The 27,870-nt window shown below is 34.1% G+C and overlaps 1 protein-coding gene across 1 annotated transcript in view; it reads right to left on the bottom strand.

Moving 5' to 3' along the window:
• The window catches only part of bbg (PDZ domain-containing protein big bang), a 29,003-nt gene extending 2,352 nt beyond the window's left edge, over positions 1-26,651 (bottom strand). Inside the window, exons 1-4 of the mRNA XM_089696475.1 lie at positions 26,417-26,651; positions 19,967-21,697; positions 7,484-7,548; positions 64-2,366 (exon numbers count right to left, since the gene is read on the bottom strand). Coding sequence (XP_089552601.1) covers positions 64-2,366; positions 7,484-7,548; positions 19,967-21,645 — 4,047 coding nt within the window. The 5' untranslated portion in view covers positions 21,646-21,697; positions 26,417-26,651. The remainder of the gene's footprint in view (positions 1-63; positions 2,367-7,483; positions 7,549-19,966; positions 21,698-26,416) is intronic.
• Positions 26,652-27,870: the final 1,219 nt, after the last annotated feature.

The raw sequence follows: 27,870 nt of genomic DNA, 5'->3' as shown, positions 1-27,870 counted from the left end.
TCTCATAATTCAAAATCAAATTAATTTAAGTATTCAATTTCTTGTAACGAAATTATAACTCACCGTAACATCTTTTGCCTCACAATCAATACCTCCAGCTAAAATAAGTCCTACACCTGTTCCATTTCCTTTTTTAAGGTGGTAAATTTGCGTTTTGACATTTGTACTACTTTTAGTGTTATCATTGGTTTTATCTTTAGGTGTCTGTGAAGTATTGTTATTATTAACAATAAAAACATTATTTCTTGATCTAGCAGTCACAGCATCATCTGGGATCTTTTGTGATTTAAACTCATTATTATTGTTTTCCTCGTTTCTCCATTTTCCAGAAATTACATTATGCTTGGAAGTTTGCTTAATATTTTCTGAACTTATTCTTTTATTATTGTTAGTATTATAATCATCTAAACCAGCTTTATTAATTTCGTTCATTATTTTGTCTTTAATAACATATGGTACCTCTTCGTTTTTATCTGTTTCAAGTGGGATACTGTTTTGTTTGTTTTTGTTACTGGTTGATGAATTACGCTTCAATCTTGTATTTTTAAATTCCGATTTTCGCTGCCGAATAGTTATTTCACTGTCAGAGTCAGAGTCACTTTCAACAATTACCTTGTTACGTCGTCTGGTTTCGCCTTTATTAGTTATTGCACTCACTGTAGACGGGAGCGTAGAAAGGCGTTCAGACGTTTTATGAACAGGACTGGGTGATCTGTCATGTGACTCATGAGAGAATTTAGTTTCAATAACAGGTGACTTTAGAGTTAAATCTCTACCACTTCGGCATTTTGCAGAAGCAAGTATATTGCGTCGATTTATAGTATCCACGTTGTATGTTTTTGAAACTCGTCTCTTATCTGAGTCAGCTACAGAACTTTCTAATGAGCTACAGCTTGCTTGAGAGCCTGATGTAGCTGCTGATCCAGCAGATGAACTGAGAGATACATTCGTATCGGATGACACTGAACGGCACACTTTTCTTTTAATGAATTCATTGTTTTTATCGATATTTATAGGTTTTGCTAAAAATTCTGACTTGGAATGTAGGTAAGTTGCATAGTGTGAAATTCTTGGAGACATATGGGAACTATCAGATTCCACGTTGTCCAAGTTATGCATAGGTGACGATGCTGAAGAACGATAACTGGATTGTGTAGAACTCATCGCAGAATCATTGTCACTATCGACAACTTCAGTAGCTGTACAAATTTTGACTTCGACATTTTTAAAATCCTGCGTATGATTGAAACCATTCCTACTGAATTGTTTATATTGAGGTGAATAATTAAATAGGGTAGCTCTAGCCAAATCTGATGTAGTTCTTTGGGGTTTTTGGGCGGAATGTAAAGCACTGCTTTTATTAATTGTTTCAACCTTTTCGGCAAACTTTCGTTCAGGTGTTGATTCCTTTGACAAACAAGATGGCGTGTAAACTTGTAAAGATTTCCTTTTGAATGCAGGTGAATATTTGGGAATATTGTTTGGCAAAAAATTAGTTTTCCATTTATTTTCGTTAAAAGTAGATGGCTTAGAATTCTTAACAATTGTATCGTTTTTAATTTCTGGCTTAGAATATTTTTGAAGAAATGTCTTTGAAAGATTATCTTGTACTTTTATTTCAGGTAAATCAACTATGGGAGATTGCATTTCAGGTATGGCCAGGCCTCGAAGTTTTGACATCGATTTCTTTCTTTGTTCTATTAAATACTCTAAATTGGATTTATGTGATCCTGTACTAGTCGTACTGTCTTCACTAATACTGCGGCTGTGGAACCCAGGTCGAGAGTATAACGCTTCTGAAGTTAAAGTTGTCGTGCTTCCATAAAATAATGGCTTGTGTAAATCTGACTGATTACTTAATTTGTTAGATTTCATTTCAGTTTTAGAAATTTCCACACCTCCCAGCACTTCCGGCCTTTCAGAATGTATTTTGTATATGCATGGACTTTCATCAAGGTTGTCTTGTGATTTCGTCAATCGTCTATCTAAGGAAGATATTTCGGAATAGTTTTTAGCATACGGCGTAACACTTTTTCTAAGAGTTGAATGGCTTCTTACTGGAAGAGTGCCACACTTATCTAAGCGATCTGAAGACATTGCATGGTCGGATGAAAACATCGCAATTTTGTCCTTAACGCTAGCTTCGCTTCTCGCATCTTGCGTTCTCAACGTGTAGGAGAACCGTGGACGAGTGCCAGGCCAGCCTGCGGGTATACGAGGTGGTAATCTAGTTGGCAGATCGGGTGTCTTCTCAATTGCATCTGAAGGCGTTTCGACACCATCGGGCGGTTGGCGTGGACAAGTTGGTACTGGTGTCTCATCGTTTGAAAGACTTTTGTCTTCAGCATCACTTCTGCTGACACGATCTGAAAATAATAAATTAAATAACGTAGGTATAATAAAATCATTTAGAACTGGTGTAGCCACGGAGAAGTAGACGCTAAAAAACTACAGCCTATTAAAAGTAATCCTACCGGTTTTCAACATGTCAACGCATCATAAAAACTTTGATCACGGCTTTATATATTATAAACATCGTGTTTCGAGATTTAAGTATAATTATTGCAGTTCTTTGTGGTGATAATTATATATCGATATTTATTGTGTAGTCATCAAGGGTCCTTGACTCGCTAATATTTACGCAAGTTATGTCAATATTGGAAACGTTGAGACTACATGATTCACCGTTCTATTACAGCTGACCATTGACTAATCTATCTCTTGATGTGTCTTTGATTTCGTCACTTAATTTAATGAAAAAAAAAATCAATAAAATAAATAAAATCACATTAATATGTCATCACAATACAAAGTTAGTTAACTGCTAGCTCTCGTAAATTGTATTTAATTGATAAAAATAACGTTTAACAAGCACGTTAGCAATACCTTCTTTTTCTTCTTCAATTTGATGTAGACATCGCGAATGTCGAATTTTAAGAACTGTATAAGTCTTGGTGTGGAGCACGAGCAACTTTTGGGTGTACATAATATAAAAATAATATAAATTTGAAACGAGACTTCGTAAAAAATACTTTCTTGAAGATGTTATTATTCTTGTAATTTAACGTAAACTGTAGGCCTTTGTATCGATATGGCACACTTTGAAATATTTGCACAAGTGTTTATATTGAATTTGCTTTTGTTCTCGATATAATTATTTTATCCATTTTCAAGTAGGCAATCACAAATATACTTACTTATACATAAAGACATTGAACTGATTTGTACAGTTGCCGATCTGCACTACGTGTTACTTTGAATATGAATTTTGTATGATACATATACACCTACATTAGCTTCCTACATTTTATAAAATATAAAAATTAAGTTCTTGGGTCTATAGTCATATTGTATCAAATCAAACTTGGTTTAAGTAAATATGTCAGTTACAGAAAAGACTCGTATATAAATAATAATATAATAAAGAACAATAAACAAAATAATTTGAAAACGGAAATGTAAAACCATTACTTTGCATTTATGCATAATACTAAGGAATGCTTCAATTCTTTTTACTTTTTCGTCAGGTAGCGCAGTCAGATATACAGTTATATAACAAATAATACCTACGTTCAAAAAAATAATACCAAGTAATTCAGTTTTCAAAGAATTCACACTTATGAGTAATATTTCGCATTGATGCAAGGCTACAACTTATGACTATTTGGGAAAATATGTCTTTTTTAATTTAAAAATATACTAACATTTTTTGGGTATAATTCTCTACAGATACCAAATTAATGATTTAAAATATTATTATTTTTAAGCAATCAAAGTAATTTCATACCCTTCTTAGTTACTTTGAGAATTTCTAAAATATTTAAGTCAGATAGCAAAGAAGAAAGAATATTGTTCAAGATTTTTTATTTTTTATTGTGTAATAAATTAAGCTCGCATTTACTACAAAAATATCAACATAAAGACTAACATTTTGCAACTACCGTATTCGTTTTATTTAAAAAATATACCAACCAAGTAGAGACATAGAGCGCCTCGGTAGCCTCCTTGTATCCAGCATTGTGTAACTTTTAATAAGCTCCCGAGTTAAAGTAATTTGCATCAATTCATAACACTGCACTTTCGTTTATGAAACCAGTTTTTGATTGCGTTCATTCACAAAACATTTACTTTCTTCGCTTTGGGAAAAACTTACGAAAACAATGGCAACGAGCAAAAAAAAGAAAGGATCTTAAACCTGATATTCCACAGTCAGGCGAGGAAGATCAAAAATGGAATGCGGAACACTTCCATTTCAGGCCGAAATAACAGTTATTTAAGATAGGGCTGTGCAGTGTGCGTGCTGCGCGTGTGCGCCCACAAAGACTCATGAGCGGCGTGCGCGGTGCCGCCGCGGCCGAGCGCGATGCACTAAGTCGCCGGTTCGCCACGGACTTGCAGAAATTTGCAGCGTCGCCGCCCTTGACGGGGGCGTTGCTCCGGACCAGGGACGGACACCGCGCTGCGCACGCGACTCCCCCGCACCCTTCACCAGCCACATCGTACTTGCAGGACCGCACCACCTACAGGATCGTTTTCCACTAGGACTCGCTACGTATAAACATAACCACGGACACTAACTAAATTCGCAAAAACAAAAAATACCACTCATAACGAAGGTTGAAAATTATATTTAAAACACGTCTCAAAAATATTTATTTACTCCGCTCCTACGGCTGTACGTTGATGCAATGTACTGGTCAAGACATCTTTGTTGTTCTAGTTCAAGCTCGGCAACTATACCTGTGCTTAGATCACTAAATCTTTGGCTATTTTTAGAGGAAGGCGTTGGAGGGCGGCGACCGAGCGCGCTCACAGACGGCGCTCGCGCACTACAGATGTCAGGGTCGCGGCGCCCCTTGCTATGCTCTACTTCCGTTTATATGTTTTTATGTGTGTATAAGAGCTTTGATCGCCAACTTTTACTTACGTACATGCTTTTAAAATATTAACCGTACGTTTTACGTAATGAAACATGATATGATATAAAATGGCTCTACATTTAATAAATTCAATTAAATTTTTTATTTAAATGCAATAAAATGCTTCATTTATGAGTTGGCACGGCTACAACAGGTAAGTTATTTATCCATTAAATTGAATTTGGCAAGCTTTCTTTGCAATCCTTCGCTGCAGCCTGCATACAAGTAGAGGAGGGAGCGGATAGAATGCGCAGAGATGACGTCGACGCGGTCGCGGAGGCTGGAATGCCGGAGCCCTCTCGTCCCTCGCAATCTGAACCGCTCCGACGTGTTTGCTGACTTGTTTGCACATTTTTTTACATTCTCCTCTTTTCATTAAATACTGTATACTATTAAGTTATATGTCGGCGCACATGCGACGCGTGGGAATTTATTAAATTCTTCAATGGAAGTGAAATTTAGTGAAACATAATTTAATATATGCAGCATCATATTATGCTATTATTAGCGTTGACGTTATTCTCGTTGAAATGTTTATAAATTTCAACTTTAGATATTGATTGATACTTCAATAAATTAATTATTGACGTGCACAATGAACGTTCTAAATTAAGTGACATATCACACTAGCGGATTGCGAGCGGTTTCAAAGCGGAGCGGGTGCGCAACGAATACGTTGCGGTTGCGCAGCGAATTCGTTGCGGACGCGTGGCAGATGCGCAACGTTTACGTCGCAGTCATGTACACTCATTAACAAAATGGAATCCGTGCTGGTTGTTACTTATAACTTGTGATAGTATAATAATTATGAGATCATTATTTTTTACGAGTTTCATAACATGTTAATGTTTAGGGTATTGTTTTATCTATTAAATCTTGGTCGAAATGCAATCAGATAACTTAATTGCTCATTAAGAAAGTTCATTAGTGAAATAAATGTTAAAGCTCCTTAACTAAAACAGGGCTATCTTATTATTAGATAAATAGCAGTGAATAGAAAATTTTATCAAGCAACCAGCAACTCACTATCACTTTGCTCATAATTAGGTTCACAAAATCTCTTTATAACATACGTTGCTATGGGAGAGATTATACTGGTCAGTCGTTACATACTTTTGGAATGTATGGTACATTCTAAAAGTCCTAGTAATTCAATTTTATAGCACCTTTTTTTAACAACTCCAGTTGTTATTACATCTTTAGTTAACTGTTAAGTAAGTGCATTTCCACAGTACGGTTAAAAAATTGAGTGCTACAGAAACGATGGAAATATTGAATGGAAGTTAGGCAAGGCGGAAGGGCTGGCTTTTGTGCGAGAGTATACAAAATGACGCGTCCGCAACGAATTCGCTGCGCAACCGCGGCGTGTTCGTTGCGCGCCCGCAACGTATTCGTTGCGCACCCGCTCCGCTTTGAAACCGCTCGCAATCCGCTAGTGTGATATGGCACTAAGTAACGGACAAACGGCGTCTCGAATATTGAATCATCAGTTTCATCGATTATTCAAATAATAGACCAAGAACGAGACTATGAAATGGATAAGTGAAAGAAAGTTCAATCGATTTCACTTTCAAACTAAATTAACTTTCTCCAATGACATGTCTTACATAATATTCCTGAGATAAAACAAGACATAATCGCAACATTTAAATCTAAAGGTCGTCGAGTCAAAAACAAAATCTCTTTGTTTTGTATCTAACTCTTATGTACTTAGGTAGTTAAACTACGACTAATTATCGATACAATCGCTGCATTTGTGCGGACGACTATGAAAGAGAAAAATAAACTCCATTACAAAAAGGATTTGAAAGCTCGTTTTCAAAGGAAAATAATTTGAAAGATCTACGGCTTCGATTCACATTCCATTAAACCTACAAAACAATTTAATATCAAATTCCCAAGCATGATTGTTCGCTGCACACCAACTTGCGACCCTATAACATCCGCATTAGTATTGCATATTGCAGTCAGTCCGCTCTCAAAGCTTTTTGTTGGCCTTTCAAAGAAAATTCCACGACTTCAATTTTAAATGGCAATAAGATAAGTTTATTGCGGATGACATTCCTAAATTTCTTTGCTGTAAATCTGATAATAATTAAAGCTTATGGCTGAAGAAAGATAAAGATCGAGAAGTATGTTTTAATAATTTTAATTGATATCTCGGGCGTGCAAGAACGTATTGTTGCCAGCGACAGCGAAGGTGAAAGAATTGCCAATCACTTTCAATCATAAAATGTCAGTTTGAAATTGCATTTGTGGCATGCAAAATGTTGAACAATGTATGCGGCAGGTCGCGCTCGTTACACTATTGGTCGGCCAACAGAAAACAGGAATTCAACTCGCCTTACTTTCTTCGAGATTCTTTATGTAGCTATAATGAAATAGCTGATAAAAACTTACTTAAAAAATCCTTTGTGAGATTTTTCCTTCACACTCGTGAGGTTTCACTTAAGTTGTAATTTTAATTTTTAGTTATTCCTACTTTAAACAGAATTTCACATTATTTTATGTACAAATATTTTGTAATGTAAGTAGTAAAAATGTAATATACAGTAGGAACTCACCATTCCAAAAATTTTTATCGAAGGAAGACTTTCGTTTACTCGAATCGTTGTCAATGCGTGGTTTCCTGAAAAATAGAAACAATTTTTAATGACAATGTATCCTTAGCTGAATATGAAATACAAGTCATTAAACATACTTATAAATAAGAAAACTTTTAAACAAACAACACGATGAAAGTGATGAAAATATACATCAGGTATATTTTACAACTGATAAACTCTAGTACCTAAATAAGATAAACTGACTGTTTGCTTTATGAGTAACTTCGTATGCTTTAGTGGCAGATATTTTTAAAATTATGTGGTACGTTATAATTGATGTATAAAATAGATTAAAAATCACTTGCTTCTCTGCCATAAGAGTCAACATATAACTAATGAAAGTAATTAAAATAGGTCTGATACGGCCTGAATAGATAGTAGAATCGTGAAGCTGAAATAAGATAACACTGCAGTGATCGTTATCATCCATTAGCAATATTAAAAAGTATTGTTTCTTGCATTTTACTACAAAGAAACACTACACTACAAAGAAACGCCAAGCGAACTGTTTAAACTTTAACAGTTATCTACTTTCTTTATTGCTAGAGAAACATTCATAATTGTATACTTATTTGTTGTTTGTTTGTAAACTTAATCCATCACGAGTTTAGCGGTGTGTAGAGATTTAAAGCAATTGACTGTAAGTGACCAATTTATGTAATAGCGACGATTAGCGACTCACGAGGTTTCCGCATCCCCTCATTTATAATTATTGTTAATACCACTACTAATACCGACACTATAATTAAAAATATAATACATACTCATTCAGAGATGTATATGATTATTATATTTTTTATTTATTAAAAAAACGATCTTTAGCATAATTCTCAATGTATCGTAAGAAAGGAATTAATAGTAATTATGAATTGTTTGTTTATGTTGGAGAAAGAGTAAATGCGGCACGTGCGGTCAATAATTTGTTATCATCACGTATTTACTAGGAATCTTGAGCGGTGTCTTCGTATTTCATAATATTTATGATTTATGACTTATATTCCATATTTGAATACATTATTGTACCACTTATCGATGTGTTCAATAAATTTAAATATATATATCATAAATCAACTGAGCTTTAGTGAAATCTTCAATCCATTATTAAAACAATATGTGAGTAAAATATTAGTTATTTTCTATCTGATAATAAAATAATTTATTTACACTAATTGAAAGCTTTCTGCTTTATTAAATACTAGCTTTCCGCCCGCGGCTTCGCCCGCGTTTTCAAAGAAAAACCCGTTCCCGTAGGATTTCCGGGATAAAACCTATCCTATGTCCTTTCTCGGGTATCAAAATATCTCTATACCAAATTTCATTCAAATTGGTTCAGTAGTTAAGGCGTGATTGAGTAACAGACAGACAGACAGAGTTACTTTCGCATTTATAATATTAGTATGGACTGAATTTTCCATTCACATAATAACTTTAAAAAAAGCTTTGAAATCATTAATTCTGATAAATATCAAACGGGTATGTTAATTAATAAGCCACAAAATTGAATGTAAATAACATCGAATCAAGACGCAAGCTGCTATCTACAAAATGTCAGGGTCCATCGCAAATTCTCAGAGAACAGATTCAAAATGCCAGCAATCCACAACGAAGACGAAATACCTTACCACATATTTGAAATACTTGTATAATATTGCTTCCATATCGTGTTCAATGGAACAATTAAGGAACAAAAAACCTCGCGAAAAAAGCTCTCACTTAGTGAAATATTTACGTAGACCGTACCGTATGTTGCTAACCAACGATATATAATTAGGTAAAACTTTCTTTATTCATAAAATTTTAATTATATGTACCTATGTACGTATACTGGTATAATAACATGTTAAGTATAATATGGGTAACAATCATAAACCGCTCCATTTTATTCCTAACACAGCACCTATATTTGGCTTGTAGAAATTGACATCAATTATTATGGTTATCCCCGTTCTTATACGATAAAATCCGTATCAAGTATGAAATAGCCAGTGAGTCGCGAAAGTATGGTCGAGCTTGAGCGTGGCCTAACCTAGGTTAACCGCATCGTGATCACTCCCCTCCCGGCTCCCCTGTGCTTGCGCAGCCGCATACCTCTCGCTTACCGGAAAACCTTCACGACTCTTTTACAGACAATATTGGATCGTAAATATAGATCTCAGTCAAGATTAAACACATATATGGCAATAAGTTTTAAAATTGCTTGTGTTTATTTAATACGACAATAAGAATTTACAGCTTTTGAGATTTTTTCCTTTGTTTGTTCAATGTTAAATGCACTTCATCATTGAAATTGACATTTGACATTTACTATATAAAAGAAAGAAACAATATTGTATTTCATTACGGTTCCTGATATGACTACCTACTTCTAAATAAAGTGGAAAACTTGTATTCAGTCCAAGTTTAATCAACACTTGTGAGAATGCTTTTCTTAAATAGTTATTACTCTCATTTAGTGCGCCAAACAATTTTCTTTCTTCGTTTAAAGGCCTCTTTGCTTTGCTTCTAAAGCTCAAAACGAGTCGAGAGATATTAACACGCGTTTCTTCACACGGTCTGTATTTTCTTGAAGTAAATTTTTCTTCGTAAGAGATTCTTCCTAAGTATTGACATAACCGAATTAATCCATAGACAATTAAAAATATAGAAGAGTAGTACGACGTGGGTGTAAAAAAAATAGCGGAGATTTTAGTTACCTTATCTTCAATTTAGATCAAGGTTAACAAGTTTGTATGAATAATTTTATGAAAATCAACAGTATTTTGTGTAAATTAATTTGTTATTATGGTGCGAAATTGCGTTTTTACTCGTATATACTTTTACGTTATGTTGAGGTCGGTATACTCGTATATAATTAAGTGTGTACGTAATACGGCGAGATGAGAAAGATGCGGTTTTTCGCTAAACCGTTATTTTATAATTAAACCCAAATATGTAGATATCTTTGCTGATATTTAACATAGGTTCATCATTCATATTTCATATAAAATGTAGTGTTATAATAAATTAATAGGTACCATATAGAATTTATTGCAGTGTGGGTGTTGGTGTTTAAACACGACCCACGGAAATTATAAAAAATAATGTAAAACTGTCTATTTAATACCTACTTAACAAATTTCTGATTTGGTCAAAAGTGATTTAAATTCTATGCGAACATTGTGTTTTATTGTCTTTATAATTTATTATTAAGAATTGATTATTGTGTAACTCCAAATAAAATTTGAAATGAATGAAAGCATTTGTGATGTTTTCGTACCCAGTAAATTTATGCTATAGGTGGCCGATAACCTAATCATCTCATCAGTTGTATAGAGAGCAACGTCCTCGTATTTTATTGGAATATATTTAAAAAGTCTGGCTAGTTTTAATATAGGTAGCTCAATTTAGAATGAATCATTAAGTAGCTTTAGAAACATTTCATATGCATAAAACGATAATGACTGTAAATTCAGAAGACAAACAAGCTCTAAACTATGATGCCTCGCTTCTTCCAAAATATTAGTATGCATAAAACGTTTATCGCTTGATATCGGAATTGTATACCTACCTAATATTATTATCTCTGAATTATAAAACACTTAAGGACAAACCGGTATCCACAATCCAGTTCATGTAGATCACATTGAGCTTTGCAACCTTCCCTTTTAGTCTACGTAGTTATAAATAAACAACTAGTTGCCTTGTTTTTTCTGTGTGTTTATCTTTTCTTATGCATTTGGTTCTCATGGATATCTTTAGACCATCTTCATACATAATGCAATCCATACATAATATACTGTATTTTGGTCCCTACTCTCCGTGGTTTCAACTATGACCGCACGGAAATCTCCTTTATTGCAGGTAGATAGAGCAGCTTTCTATTTGCGAAACAATTTTCATAAATATGATAATTCAATATAAATACAATAAATTTTAGTGTATTATTGAATACAACTTTACAATCGAATAATTGAGACCTTTTTTGTAATTGGTCAAAAAAAAACTATCTCAAGAATAACCTTATAATTGCAAAAGTTCTTTCTTAATTTGCAGTTTAACGAAACTTTAAAACTAATTATCAGGAAGAAATTTGTGTTCGTTTAACTGTTGAATAACGCAACGCTTGAGGAACTTTATAAGTTATGTAACATTTGTGCAGAACCTTGCATCACAATTGTGAATTGAATCTACTGAGTAAATTAAATAATATTACGAATTATATTTATTTAGAAAACTATCAACGAGCTAAGTTAAATATCAAGATAGTTATATAGAACGTAATAATATAATGGACTAAGTAGGTAAGAAACCAAATATTAATGTTGTTTAAATACTGCCGATTCTTACATAATGCATGATTATCAGTCAACTGTCGATATATTTTGTGCAACGCTCTACATAAAGTACATAATAATTGGGTTTCGTACGCGTTTGAAAACAATCAAAGAATGAGGCATACCTTTCATATTTAGAAAACCTTGCGTTAAATGTTTTCGAATGTGCTTCTTACACGAACAGATTGGATTCGTTTCAAATTACGTTGATGTTAGAGTTATTAAGTATCTAAGTATATTATAAAGCTTAGGAGTTTGGTTGTTATTTGATTAGTTGAAGCTACGCGCTCATCTTAGGACCGAACATTATTTTTGAGATAGATAGACCATTTGTCGAACTCTACATGCTCAAAATCACGCTTCGTATTAAGAAGATCAGCAGCGATAAATATTTTATAAATGAGTAAAAAAAGCATTTTTCGTAAAATCAATGCTGGTGAAACCGCGGAGCACAGGTACTTAATAATAACACGGTAGACGTACATACTACATACACCATATTGGCTGTGATATTGGTCGCCAAGAAGGCTGTCTGAACTATGTGTTCTGACCTTATATAGACAGGATTTAAAAGTTATAGTCAGCTCTATATCAGAACTTCAAAGAAATTTCTGATTGAAATAGAAAATACTTTGAGTGAAACTCTAATACGAAAGTAAATTAAATCAGACACAGTAGTAAATTAAGTTGATTTTAATGAAATGTTTATAAATGATATAGATTTAAATTTATCTTTTTTTAAAGTGAGGCTCTCGTGAAACTTTCTTTTCAAAGTAGGTGTTTTTATGTGATTTTCAATGTTATTTGTATAGCATCTGCACGTTAGCACTTATCAAGCTCGTTAATTTATTCAAATATGTTTATCATTATTTGTTAAAAGTGTATCAATAAAAGAATAACGCAATAAGGTACAAATTACAGCGATAGCCTCGTACCGTTAGCGGGACACTTCTCGGAATCTCATTGCACTTCATTACCTATAAGCCTGAAGGTTCACCGCAAAAAATATATGCAGTCCCACACTACACATCATTGGCCGACGACGTACTGTTATATTCTCGTTATCTCGTATAAATACTCGCCATTTGCTGATATATTGCGCTCAAACGACACTTTATAAGCCTTCGTATTAATTTCATAAAAATTTTCTCACACGACTTTGTAGCTTTAAAGTAACTGCCATTTCTAAGACTACTTGGTTAAGAAAACATGTTTGATCTGCAAAAAGTACTTACATGTAAATTATATTTACATTAAATTCAAAGAACTTAAACTTTATTCATATTATACTTGATATGCAATATAAACTATTAATATTATAGCAGGATATAGAAAAATGTTATTTCGACCATTTTATTCGCTAAATTGGTACTCAAGCAATTTCATATTCAAAATAGTCCGACAACGGATAGTATTGCTAATCAATATTTACAGCACATTTTGCAAGTGTTTTACGCAAACCGATACTTATTCAGTAACCAGCGTTTGTAAATTAAAGTATTTTATCGACAAATCTTCGCAATAATTGTAACGATAAGAACAAGCATAAAAACAACATATATTTTAATAATATCCTTACTTCAATTGTTTACAACGTATTGAAGTAACTGTATATTTTTCAAGAAGAGGTTTACGTCATTTAGAGGCACCTTATAAGCATTAACATTAAAAAGTAAATATTTGAGTTCACTCACTTTAAATGTGCAAATAGCTAAATGGACTTTCATAAGCGGGACATCAAACAAATAAGAATAATGGAGCACGCGTGTAAACAGGGCCGCTTCGAACAGTTGTCACCACACCTCGGCTCGGGCGACATAACATATATTTCCTACACTTATGAGCCTACAACATATGTTAAATATACAAGATCAAGGCACAACGCACCGCTTCCGCTTCTTAGATGTGGAATTCACTTTGAAACGCGTACACTGATTTGCGGATACGTAGCCGCATTACTGCAATTTCGCAAGCTTTCCCAGTTATTGTATTTAATTACTCGTCTGAGCATTAAACTCTTCGAAGCATCTGTCGACTTTCATCATTTTATTTAAATTGCTCGTGAGTAAACATAAACTTAATTGAAGCGTGGGTGTTAAAATGTTAGTAGAATATCGTAAGTAATCGATAGTATCATTGTGATCGATGTGCCCGATTTAAACACGGGAGAAAGTACGACGTTGCGTGCATAAATTTAATAACAGTATTAGATGTATTGGATGTCAGAGACAAGGTCCACGAGATGCAGGGCCAATCGACGCAGACACATCAGTACCGTTATTCCGGCTCCACATAGCGCCGACAAGGCGTCATGATCAAACCACTTAGTCAGAGATTATCTTCAAATCATGTCGGATAATATTTACTATCAATTGTGGGACACTTGGCTATTATATTCAAAACTATGATAATTGATTTACGGGACATTAGCGTGCTATGTACTTATTAATGTATAGTTAGATTGACTTAATGTCTGGTTGATGTTTTGTTATTAACTTATCAGTAAATAAACATAAATTAAGTTTCATTAACCTTTTTAAAATAATGTATTTTATTACAAAATGGAATATCACTCATATTTATTATATTTGTTCTCTGCAAAACATACACGTGTAGATCTCTTTAATAAGCTAAGCAAATAATGTTATCCATTGCAAAATATTATATGCAAATGAAACCGCATACTATCTTCTTTGCACAAACATTTCCTTATCAGCAAAACTCGTAAGTAGCATGCAACTAGTTCAATGACCGTCGTTGTATAGTTGAGAATTTACAATTGATCACAACAACCTGCCCCTTGTCCTAGAAATACAGACTTGTGTCAGCGGATTCTTGGCAAACCTTCGCAATACCGGAGCGTTCCACACGCTGACAGAATACCTACGCCAATAATATTGAAAGTAACGTCTACTAGAATAAAGATATGCGAGCTGTGACCTCGAAAGGCAAAGCGTTGTCTTAAATGACTTGCATTAAAAACAAAAACCCTGCCACAAAATTATTGTAATTTATGCTAGAATGCTATGAATTGTTTTGAGCCACTCCCAAATATCTGGGTACTGCATAGGCGTCGCTAACGATCAATTAATAATTATGGACATTAAACTTATCAATTACTAAATGATGGCTTTAAAGTTTAAACGCTATCGTAATGCCCCATATTCCTCACGTTTTCTCTTTCAAATTCGAGAATGTGGGTCACAATCACGATGCGGACGTTACTTGATTATCTCGAACATGAATGTAGTACCACTGTACCACCAATTTACGCAGAACACTTGAAAGGCAAAATTAAATTAATGCAATATATGGTATGGAGAAAATGCTATACTAAAAAGCTGTGAAAATTATCTGTTATAAAGGTGCATTACTCTTCATAATTACATAGTTCGGTATATTATTTAAAAGCACTTTAACAGTATGTCGCTTTACTCTCACAATCCGGAATTCAGAAAGCACTTTTACTATTGATACTAGCATTCCGCCTGCGGCTTCCGCGTTTTCAAAAAAAAACCCGCATAGTTCCCGTTCCCGTGGGATTTCCGGGATAAAAACTAGCCTATGTCACTCAGAAATGATGTAGCTTTCCAACAGTGAAAGAATTTTTCAAATCCGCCAAGTAGTTTCGGAGCCTATTCAATTCATACAAACAAACAAACAAAAAATCAAACCTTTCCTCTTTATAATATTTGTATAGACTAGCATTCCGCCTGCGGCTTCGCCCGCGTTTTCAAAAAAAAACCCGCATAGTTCCCGTTCCCGTGGGATTTCCGGGATAAAACCTAGCCTATGTCACTCAGAAATGATGTAGCTTTCCAACAGTGAAAGAATTTTTCAAATCCGCCAAGTAGTTTCGGAGCCTATTCAATTCATACAAACAAACAAACAAAAAATCAAACCTTTCCTCTTTATAATATTTGTATAGATTATGCGTGTTCATTTACTTCACCTATCTTTTATAAACAATGTTTTCATCTGACAGAGCAGATGGACAAAGCATAACAAAAAGTTAAATGTTGACGATTTATTCGCTAAAATCTTCATTAAAACGTTGAGCGAAGGACTCTTATTTTGACGGATATGGTGTTGATTGTATGTGTTATCCAACGTATAATCGTTATTTTGTTATACCTACAACTTCATTTATTAAAAATTCTCAAAAAATTTAATTCTTTGAGAATTTGGAAGAGGTTTTTCTTCTGATTGATTATAATACATTTTAAGGGTGTTCCTTTACGTTAAATTTAACTAAAGATTATAAAATTTTAATTATGTAGTATGCACACATACTTCATATATTATAAAGGTGTTATGAATATAACCGTAAATTAACGTCTTAACTGTATTATATTATCAAAATATATAATTGAAAGTAGGCTTCTATTACATAGCCACCGCAAGCGTATCAACTACATATGAACTGTTATTCGGTGGGTGGAGTGGCAATCAGAAATGTTGAGTATCGGCCACTATTTGACTATAGCCGTTCAACGACTCTATACAGCGCCTAAAAAGCTCCATACAAGCTACACTTCAAGTTTATTAAAAACGATTTATTGCAAAACTTGATTAACAATTCGTATACATCTCGCTAATGATGGAAAAGCCAATTGAGTTGATTAAATTTGATTCGATACACTGTCCAAACATTATACATAACAAATCCACTCATATTTCAACTTTGCGTGCGACCTGATTAGATTGTACTAGATCAGCGTAACATTCCATTGAAGTAATTAACATGTATTTAATTAGTTCGAGATATTTTAAATAATATACCTAAATCTGTGGCCGTATTACTTACATACGCTTACCTACACTGCATGCTATAAACACGGCACCTAATTTAAATTTTATTTTAATTTATTTTCTAGAAACGAAAATATTTATTTTGCGGTTATCTGAAATTAAGAAAGTTTTTAAACCTAAAATAGATAGATGAGTAGAATTCTTTCAAAAGTTCCGCATACTAAATCTATACTAATATTATAAATGAGAAAGTAGCTCTGTCTGTTACTCAATCACGCCTAAACTACTGAACCAATTTTTATAAAATTTGGTATGAAGATATTTTGATACCCGAGAAAGGACATAGGCTACTTTTTATCCCGGGAAAATGACGCAATCCCGGAAATCCCACGGGAACGGAAACTATGCGGGTTTTTCTTTGAAAACGCGGGCGAAGCCGCGGGCGGAAAGCTAGTGTAATATAAATTCTATATTGATTATAATGATTCCGGCATGAATGCAGTTTAATTTGCATTACAATTTGAGTCCGATAATCTATTGCAATTTGAGTTAATACTGCAAAAAGTAGCAGGTGTACTCAATGTTCAATAGACAGGTGGAAGTAAAAAATTCAAACGTCTACTTAACTATATATGGTAATCGTAAAGTACTTCTACAAATTATTTCATCCTATAACTTATAAGTTATAAGTAAAGATTTAATTTGTTGTCTTACAAACTGGGATACCACTTCACGCCATTGCTAAAATTTTGACATTGCGTTTCAAAACAGCTCTATATTCACCTCACATAACAAAGACACACATTATACGCTTTTGTCGTACTCTTTGTTCTTTGTTTAAGTATATATTTTGTATTATTCTAATACCGCAAATACCATTTACAGTTATTCTCTACGAGGACCGTTTGTCTCGTTAATAAATCATTCATATTTCAGTGAGCACATCTCGTTCGAAGCTCACAAAACCAGCCAGGTTTCTATTACAGTTACTTTATCCCTAAGATTTCTTGTGTTTCTCCCAGAGGCGTGCAGGTCGCAGCGGTCAGATGTCAATCATCTTCGAAGATTCACAATAGAAATCAAAACATACCAGACTGACCTGCAACTAACGGTTTCTATAGAGATGCTATCGGTTTTAATGCAATCAATTTTGTTTATTCACATTTCGCATTTCAACTAATATGCGTGCAGTGCCGTGTTTACATAATGGAATTTTGCTATACCTTAATTGATAACAACTCATCGAAACCCCTTTACAGACCGATTGTATTTTCAAATAGATGAGGGGGAAAACATCTATTGTGGAACGAAGTTCCTTACCGCGCGTTGCGAAATAGGGCTAGACGGAATTAAGACCAAAAGAAGTAACGACAGTTTTTGCTATATTTTTATATCATGTGTAAATAAATATTTGTATTACATTTACATTATGTTGCTTAATTCGTTTTTGATGTAATTTTCAACCATGAACATTGAACACTAGCACACAGCAGTTTGGGTATAAATTGTAAATTTCGTGTATGTTCTCAGGCTGTTACCGAAACGTAACTACACTCAGAGAGGCTGGTGTTCAATAGCAGTATATGTACAACAATACTGATGCTATTATCTTTGCAAAGGGGTTCTATTCACGAGTTTAAAGCTCGTGATATCGGCATAGTTCGTTTCTATGTACACTGTCTATACATGTCGGTGGGCACACAATGGCTGGGTGCACAAGGCTGCTTGTATTTTCAGGGTGAGCGGTGAGGGGCTAGGGGTGCAGTTGGCCGTTACCACCCGCCTTTGCCACCCGCCATTGTACTAGTTTGTATGAAAATACAGAAAACTTTCCATGTGTGTCACCATTCCAAATAAAATATTCTTTTCTTTCTTTATCTGCTGTTCCTATGCAACTAGTAAAAGTATAGTTTGCGTAGAAATATATGAAAACACGACGTAACTCGTAACCGTATAGAGTTCTTTCTCGCTAGCGCTTTGTTACCGAGATTGTAATTTAAGATCATTACGTCTATAAGTATTCGTCCCAGATATGACCTCATGAAACGTTTTCGATGGCTGTAGTTCCGGTTAGTTTTATCAAAATTGTCTAGTCTAGATTTGTTTTAATATAAATCTATTAAATTGTTGAACTTCGCTTATACTATAAAATCAATCTATACTTATACAATCAAGTTTTAAATGATTCTAATATAGCACGTTGTGAAATGCAAAAAAAAATATTTGATTCAAATCCATAACAGGAAAACAAAAAACAGTTGTCTGCAGTTATTGGCCTACTGTATTTGTGATACCTCTGTATAAGTTTTGAAATATTATCTCGTAGTAATCAACGAGTTGTCGTTAATCGACGTTTCAATTGCTAACAACGATTAGTTCTCGAGTGAAAATGTACTTTCTTCAGCTGGTAGCGGTTAAACAAGATTAGTAGAAAACTTTTTGCTACAAATTTGTCTAGATTTTATACAACTTTATATTATTTACAACCTTTTCACTAATATTTATATATAGTTTCAATAAGGTTTACTTGGTTTAAATTTTTTAGTTTTTAAGAATCTAAAAGGTACCTAATTTTCTAAAATTACATTACCTATACCTATTCGTCTCTGTCGGTTTTAATGAGAAACGGCGTTTGACGTGTGACTTATATTGCAGTAAATTAACACATGAATAGGTCACCATATTTAACGTCTAATGAGGAAGCGAGACCAATAACGGATACGACAGAACAAATCTCTTGACCGCATATTATTTACACTGGAATGTTGCCTGCCTATTGTTTACTCAAATACCAAATGTCATGGTTTACTTAGGAAACTATTGGTATTTATTAATTTTCTTGTGGAATGTTGATGGAATATTTTACTTAGCACACGTAAAATATGAACGTGTCTAATTGCTACAACTTATGTTAAAGCTTTGCACTATACAAGGTGTCCCACTATTGGTATATTAAGCGCGAAAGGACTTGTAGTTTTGCATACACTGATCACGTAAAAATACTTAAACAACAAAATTACGTCAAAAATTGTTTGCTAAATTTTTTCTGAAAATCCATGTTTTCTTCTCTAGCTTCGCGCAGCCGGCATATACCGCTTCGCTAATGTGAGCATTTTGTCTATGAAAACATAATCTTAAACGATAGCTCACGTGTTGGTGGCAAAGTTGGGCGGGTTCGGGGTTGCTTGTAATGGGTGTACACATAGAGTTTTAAGAATTCATCTATTTGAAAAAAAATGCGTCTGGAATTTAATGAGTATTTTTTTCGAACTCAGCGTATGCAAAACTATAACCTCCTTTGAGCTTAGTATACCAATAGCGGGACATCCTGTATATTGAAGCGTTACAAACGAATGGTGTAACAATAAATACTTACGCATTGTCGGTGACGTCGCAGGATTCGTCCAATTCACCTATGGTATCTAAAGATGCTCCTGAGCCATCTTCTCTGTTCTCCACTGGGGGCGGTGGTGGTGCTGTTGTCGGCCGGATACAGACTGGTGCCTCAGTACTGCTTTCTACGAATTGGCTCTTAGGTACGAAATCAATTAAACGAGGAAGAATCTCCGGCACAGAGCTTTCTTCCGCCTTTTCAATGGTCTTATTATTCATCTCTGCTTCAGAACGTTGTAGCCAAGTTTCAATGCAAGTTTTTTTCGTGGCTGTCAAAAGCTGGTCGATAATCGGCGTCGAAGATGGTTCTGGGATAGGAATAGGTCTCCGTTTTCTTTCGCTAGCAGAACGTTCGACTTTCGTATTTCTCGGCATGGGTTTTGGTTTTTCTTGTAGAACTTCTTGGTTATTGTTTGTCGTGTCTTTTAATGTGGATTTAGGTGCAGCATTTTCATCTACGGTGTTATTATTTTTATCACTTTGAGGCATTTTATTAGGCATTGAAGTTATATCTTTAGAAACTACTGCATTCGATAGTACGATGTTTTTATTTTTCGGTTCTTGTATTAATGTAAATTTTTCAATTTTTTTATCACTGGCCTCTATCTTTTGTTCTTTATTTTTTTTATTTGTCAAGTCATTCAGTAAATTGTTGTCAATATTCTCGATACTATTCAACACCTTCTGGATATCGATCGATTTTTGTTGCATTATGGGCGTGGATGGTATACTATTTTCCACTGAATTCGCCATGGACCCTAATCTATCAATGACTGTAGATATTGAACTACCAGTGTCGTCAGATTCCGCATCAGCCATAGCGAGGCAACGTTCCCATTCATTGGATAATAAGTCAATGTAGACTTCCGCTTCTGGTGGAATCGCCTTTCCATCTGAGAGACGTCGAACTAAACGACGAACCTCTTCAGGTGATCCCTTTTTAAGACAAGCAAGGCTTTCTTTATTTTGACGAAATAAATGACTGTCAAAAGAGGACTTCCGTGATAGCTTTATTCCTGCAGTTGTAGAATTTTGATTGTATACTGAATTTTCCATTTTTGTTTGTTTGTCCATGCTTATGAAGGTATTTTGCTCACCAACAGTTTGCAGAGTTGATTTGTCTTTAAATGAATTTTTCTTTCCTAATTTTCTAGGAGGAACCGGTGGTGGTAGAGTCGTAGGCCTCGTTATTTCGTTTTGTAGGCTACTTCTATCTAACTCTTTTTCCCCGATAGTGATTTTGTCCATTTTATCTTCTGATTCAAAATGTCTTACTAACAGTGTTAATTTTTCATCTGAATCTTTAAGTCTTCGCACACAATCTATTCTGGTTAAATCAGAAACGGAGACTCCATCTATGGCCAATATTTCGTCACCGGGAATTAATTTTCCCCATGGGGCACTTGCTTTTGCTGCTGGACTATCGTCTGCACATGACTGAACTAGTAACCTTCTGACTTTCTCAGAAGCAGCTGATCCACCCTCAAATTTAAGGCCAAGACCGAGTCTCGCCCCACGTGGCCTCTGTACGATTATTTCGGCCGCACCACTGGCCGCCCCGACAGTAAGAACAGTTACGAAACTTGGGTCCCGAACCGCAGGCTTGGTGTCGCCCACTGGTACTATAGTAATAAACTCCTCTACTACTGCGCCTGTCTCCATGCCGCGTACAACGCGCCGCAACCTTTTTTAGGCACGGCACTTAGGACCGGATCTGTAGAAAAATAACATTTTCATTAGGTAAAATCTAATTCTGATGTGATTCTTAAAGTGGCATATAATAAATAACGAAACGTAAGTCATATGTCAAATTGCGCAAGGTTATTATTATCTTTTGCGGTTACTAAGTATATTATGCTTTGAATGTGTTGTTAGTAGTTGTGTACCTACATGCAAGTACATTGCTCATCATTTCTAAATTCTCATTTTAACTTCCGTTTCGAACATCACGAAATAAGTATACTTGCATTGTTTTTACTTTCTTTTTTTCTTTATTACCTCTTTTAATTATATGTATGTTTTTATTGTATAAGATTTTATGTTAGATAATAATTAATTTTAATTGTAATGAACAACCTGTTCAGATGGTAATGCATTAAGTGCATTACACGTTACAGTGTTAATTCAAAACAGTCTTGTACGGAAATTGTAAACAATATTTTAGACTAACTAAAATCCTACTTCCCACTCGCTATTAAGAAAACTTTCGTCGATCGATATGAAAGTATTACGAGCGTGTTTGAGAACGCAAACAGTCACATCATTGGATGACAGAGATGTGGGTCACTGGTATTGAAGCCAATACCAGATGCGGTTTGCCAGGTTTGTGGAGATCGAGATATTAACATGGCGTCAAGGGCTGCGTAAGTATTTGTCCAAGAAATATTGTCGTACTTTCATCAATTCGTATTCAGTTTATTTTAAATCCAAGCTATCAAAGTATTTATTTATAGTATACAAAATATCAAATTTGGAAAAAAAATATCATTTCTTGATTTGAGCTAACGTTACGGAAAAACAAATGATGTAACTAACCTTAAATTAAAAAAAAATATTTAAAAAAAATGTTGTGTGGTTTTATGAAACCACGGTAAAAGTGAAACTGTTCGAACGGTTCCGAACACTGCTTTGTGTAGCGCATGTCGCGTGTCGGTCGGCTGCCGAGTAGGTATACCTACTCGGCAGCCGCGATACACGCGACATGCGCTACACAGACCAAAAAGTTTGAGACGATGTAATAAAAGTTTCACTTTAATAAACGAACTAGTAACTGCACTAATTATTAATTAGAAACCATAACTGTTAGCACTATTACTAATCTATTCCCTGGACGATGTTAATGTTCTCGGTCATCATTTAAAAACAATTCACGTAAAGGAGTATTGCACTTCTCAAACGACCTCGGCATGTATTCGCCAAAATGAGAACGTTGAATCACAGTTTTCGTTACACGTGATGTTACTGAATAAACAAAGAAAAAAAGGTTTTTCCTTGGGTTATTTTGCATTATTGCATCTCCTGACTTATTGAATGGATTTTCAAATTGTGTATTGATAACAGGAAATTACAGCTAGATATGTCTACTGCTCTAAACATATTAAGTCCATCGCACATTAAACAGACACTTTTTATATGTTATCAATAATTTGACACTGTTTTATCTTTAGTTTGCATATATTCAAATATATTTCACACGCTCCTAACAAACACCGTTATGTTGTAAAACATTATTGTACATCATATACTTCAACACTGATAATAACATTTAGGTTTATGAATATTCATGCCGATTATATAGCGCTTGATTTGTATTGTTCATCTGAGAAATATGATAGTTTCACAGTTTGTGAATATCTGGGCTAGGTAGCTCAGTTTTTTATGTGAAGGTTACAAATTACGTCTGCAAAGTGCAAACATTAAGGCAAACATGCGTATTCTTATTTCTATCAATGAAATTAAGCCAGATACTTTAAATAAGGCATATTCGAACAGCAATACATTAAATACATATTTACAATAATTAAAGCGCGATACTTGAACAAAAGCAAACCTATAATTTGCGGATATTGTACAATATAGTATGAAGTATGCTAATTAACCATTAACATGTCTAATTTACATTACCATTTATTTGCATATTCATTGTTAGTATTGCCATTAATCGGAAATCAATATTTTTCTTAGTGGTCATAACTGTACCGACCCACCTACTTTTGTGAAATTTAAGACCCGTTCAAAGTAGGTAACTACAGACACTAATATGTCTAGATTAGTATTCACAATTCTATAGATACTGTTTATTGTACGATGATTGATTGTGGATTCATTTGTTGAATCGTTTTATTTATTTCAACTTTTAACATCATGTAGGTGTACCTTTTGTCATCAGATCTCCAATTCATTAACAATTATTATATTCAATATGTATAGTGTATACATCTAAAATGTGTTATTCGCAATCGTGTTTTTTATGGCTTTACTAGTTACTACCCACTTTTTAAATATAATGCAAAACTTGACCTTTCGGTTTTCTTCAATAGAAGATGAGATATATTAATTACCACACAAACCATTACAAAAATAATTCTTAAGGTTTATATTACACTTTTGAGGCTATAATTGAATACTTCATTTGCATAATCAATTTTCATTAAAGGCCAATGATGTGCTTTAAAATAAATGTATGCTAAAATACCTACGATAAATAGATCTTGAGCGTAAGGTCAATCTACTTTCACATCTCCTTCAAAATTTAATAAGTTTCAAGTGTTTTACATGCGACTCGCGAAAACATTACAACATCCGTTATTATGTAAAAATATAATATTTTCTAAACATTTTGCAATTTATTGGTATTAGCTTTCGAAGCTGTGACTCCATCGGCACGCGACATTTACATAGCGGATCGGCAAGTTGGCTCGTTAAAGCCGCACCAAGCTACAATTATTTGGTTTAATATTCATAAATACCTGAGCATAGAAATAAGTCTATGTGCATTTTCCATTATATGTAATCTGAATAATAATATAGTACCTACACAGAATACATACTACGCAATCAAAAAACAACTAACCTAACCAATCGAAAATATTTCTTGCACATAATTAATATTGGTAGAAATAGATAAATCATTGCTTAAACGTCTTTAATTCGTTATAAATTATTATATTAATTATACATTCGTATACACCTACTGATCTAGTCTAATAATATTCTCTATTAATGCTAATTTTTTCTCCTAGCACGATATTTTGAAAAATTTTATTCTGGCCATATTCAAAATCTATTAATATTGCATCCATTTTTAGTTTAAAAGCAATTCATTTCGATTTCTTTAAAAATTATAAAAAGATGAACGCTATTTCGAATGTTTTTGTACAAATTTATTTTCCGCCTTTCCAAAGTCCATCTACATCTATCAATCATTCGAAATGGGAAAATGAAATTGGAATGGAATTAAGAAAATTATGAATCTAATTTCAGAACAGAGGCATTTGTTCCAGTTATGATTTGCCTTATGACAACAATAAGAATTTTAATAATGTAATGAGAATGGTCAAACAGTAGAGTGGGCGTCTTTCGCATGACATCAGATATTCGCTACGGTCACGTCGCAAAACTAAACGAAGAGGTTAACATCCTATCGAGTCTCACTAGCTCAAAGCAGATATTATAAACTCAATAACATTCTCTTTTAAATTGGTTATAGATAACTACATACTTTTGATAAAAATTAACTTGGTTTGGATTTAAAAAAAAAATATTTTTATAGGATTATTGGGTTAATATTAAATATTATATTATGACCTTTATAGGTGGGGCAGATAGACTAGTGTTTATATTGATTGTGTAATTAACACTTAATTGTATAACTGATTGCATCAAAAGTACATAGAGATGTGAGTCTGTAGTGTTAAGCTATATTGTAGTACCTAACCGTTCGACCTTTATTCTAACTTATAAAATTGAAAATACAAAAAAGGTAAAGTGTGAAATAACTCATAAATGCTCAACTAATATTAAAATAAACTGTACGGAATTAATAACACAATATTTTATTGAGAATTAAACATCATAACTAGTAACTACACGAAAGTTTATTATAGTCAAAATCGTTTCTAACAAAAACCAAAATATTTAAATAGTAAATAAATATAATAATGAATACCTACTGCGAATATTCAGAAACTATAATTATTATGATCTTATATTACATATAATATTTAATGCTATTACTTAGTAGGAAATATTTTGTATGAGAAGTAAGTACATAATAGAGATTATACAACATAATATAAAAATAATAACAAGACGCTCAGATACACCGAGCTTATGTAAATCGAATATTAATGAACGATGATTTCATCCTATGAGATTCATAGTGTTATCTGCGGATTTATATTGCAAATATATGTTAATAATAATTTACTGTTACGTTAGCAATCAATATATACGATTATAACTTCCGCGACGCAAAACAGGTTCACTAAAATTCCATAAGGTTTCTCCTAAAACATATATTTAACATTTATGAAATATTCCAATAAATAAAGGCTTTTATAATATTTAAAAATCAAAACTTGATACTATATCTGCAAGTTGATTAATCAATATCACAACATAATTAATAAACAATTGTCGTAAATATAAATAAGTAAATAACGAGATACTTAAAATAAATGCTAAAAACAGCAAGGGCGGGCAATAAAGAAAACTCACGCCTGAACGAGTGAAAAACACGATTCAAGGAGCTACGCAGGCCGCGCGGCTTAACCGGGATGCCCGGGAACGTAGCGACCTGTACCTCACGACCGCCCCGAAACTCATTAAGCGCACGCGGTGTTCACTTCGATCCAACCCCGCATCCCGTACGGAGCTCCTCCGTGTTTACCTATCCTATCCTATTAACTTATTCTAGTTTGTTTTCACTCACCACAATAATATTTGTGCGACGGCTACAAATCACGTTCCCATCCACGTAAGTCACTCGTAGTGAGTTCGATCACTACTCAAACATTTTAGCTTCCGAGCTCGCGATACGAAAATGGTAATAAAAGTTAGATGAATGCAACGGTGCGGTTCGGCGTGTCGCGCACGGGGAACGCGGGCGGGCGTCGCGACTTCGGCGGCACAGAGCGGCGTATGCGTGCGCGCTGGCGGTGGGGCCGACCGGTCGCAACCGGGCCGCGCTCTCACCGGCCGGAGCGCCCTGCTACTATGTACTACAATCGCACTTGACACGGTCCCGTCGCAAAGAAAGTTTCACAGTTCTATGTCACCTATTCTCAGTATTGAAAATCAGGACTCGGATTACTCTCCTATTCAAACAGATATATCGTTTCGACTGACGACTATTCGCTAGGAGAAGCCAGTCCACACTCTAATTAGATTAGATTATTCCATAATTCTTACCTACTTGGCTTCGTAGGTCACAATGTTGTCTTTCCAAGCAGACGTTATAAGTGCGTAAGTCTAAACTCTAAATGTCTTAATGGCATTAACTCTGAGGTAACCAGAAATTAAAGGAATTTTCTATTTACGTCTACCATTGTTTCTTCTTATGTGATAAGTATTCTCGTGGTGCAGTGGTTGTTTATTTATTCATTCTTGTATTGGTTCATTTTCAAAAGTCTAGTTCATATTTTCTCTCCTTCTATCTTACAACGGCTTTCTAAAACGTTACAAAATCTATGCAGTAGGTACATGAGTAATATGCAGTTTTAATTGGATAACCTAATCTATACTTCTATACATAATATGGAAAAGTTTTTTTTTGTTTGTTTGAACGCGTTAATCTCAGTAGCATTATGTATATTTTTGACCATAGAGAAAATTGTTAATGTAACCTTAAATTTCTTTTCCAAAAACGACTTTCATCAAAGGAATGAAAAACTTTTTTATCACAATACCTACTCATACAAAATTCTAAGAACTTAATAAACATTCTATTAATTATAAATAACAAGAATAAACTACATAAAAGATCAAAGATAAATAATTGTCATACGGGCCTTAATCACGTAAAATTTGCTGATTTTTTAAACTGCTCGTGTCCACTGTCCGTATTTGCAGAGCTCGAGACGTTCACCTAATTTCTCCTTGTATAGCTGGAACTACATTTTTAAAATTACTTTTCGGAATGTTACCTTTGAGCCTTTTTTTAATCACCTGACCCTTTCTGCCTACCCGTATTCACTGAGTAGTTAACGCATACACCATTTAACTCATTAGTTTCAGCAAACATTTTCAAAGATATACCTACGTATAACGAAGTCGCTAGAAATTTAATCAAATGACTTTACAATTTTGATTTAAAACAATTACATAGTACTGCATAGTATAAAACGCAGTCGCCGTTTCTGTCCCTATGTCCCCATGAATGCTTAA

The sequence above is a fragment of the Colias philodice genome, chromosome 6 (assembly GCF_061535455.1).
Source record: "Colias philodice isolate Cphi_HAF_F1 chromosome 6, ilColPhil1 Martin Lab GWU primary, whole genome shotgun sequence".
In the NCBI taxonomy this organism is placed as follows: Eukaryota; Metazoa; Arthropoda; class Insecta; order Lepidoptera; family Pieridae; genus Colias; species Colias philodice.
The sequence above is the reverse complement of the archived record's forward strand: the minus strand, read 5'-3'. Positions and strand labels throughout refer to the sequence as shown.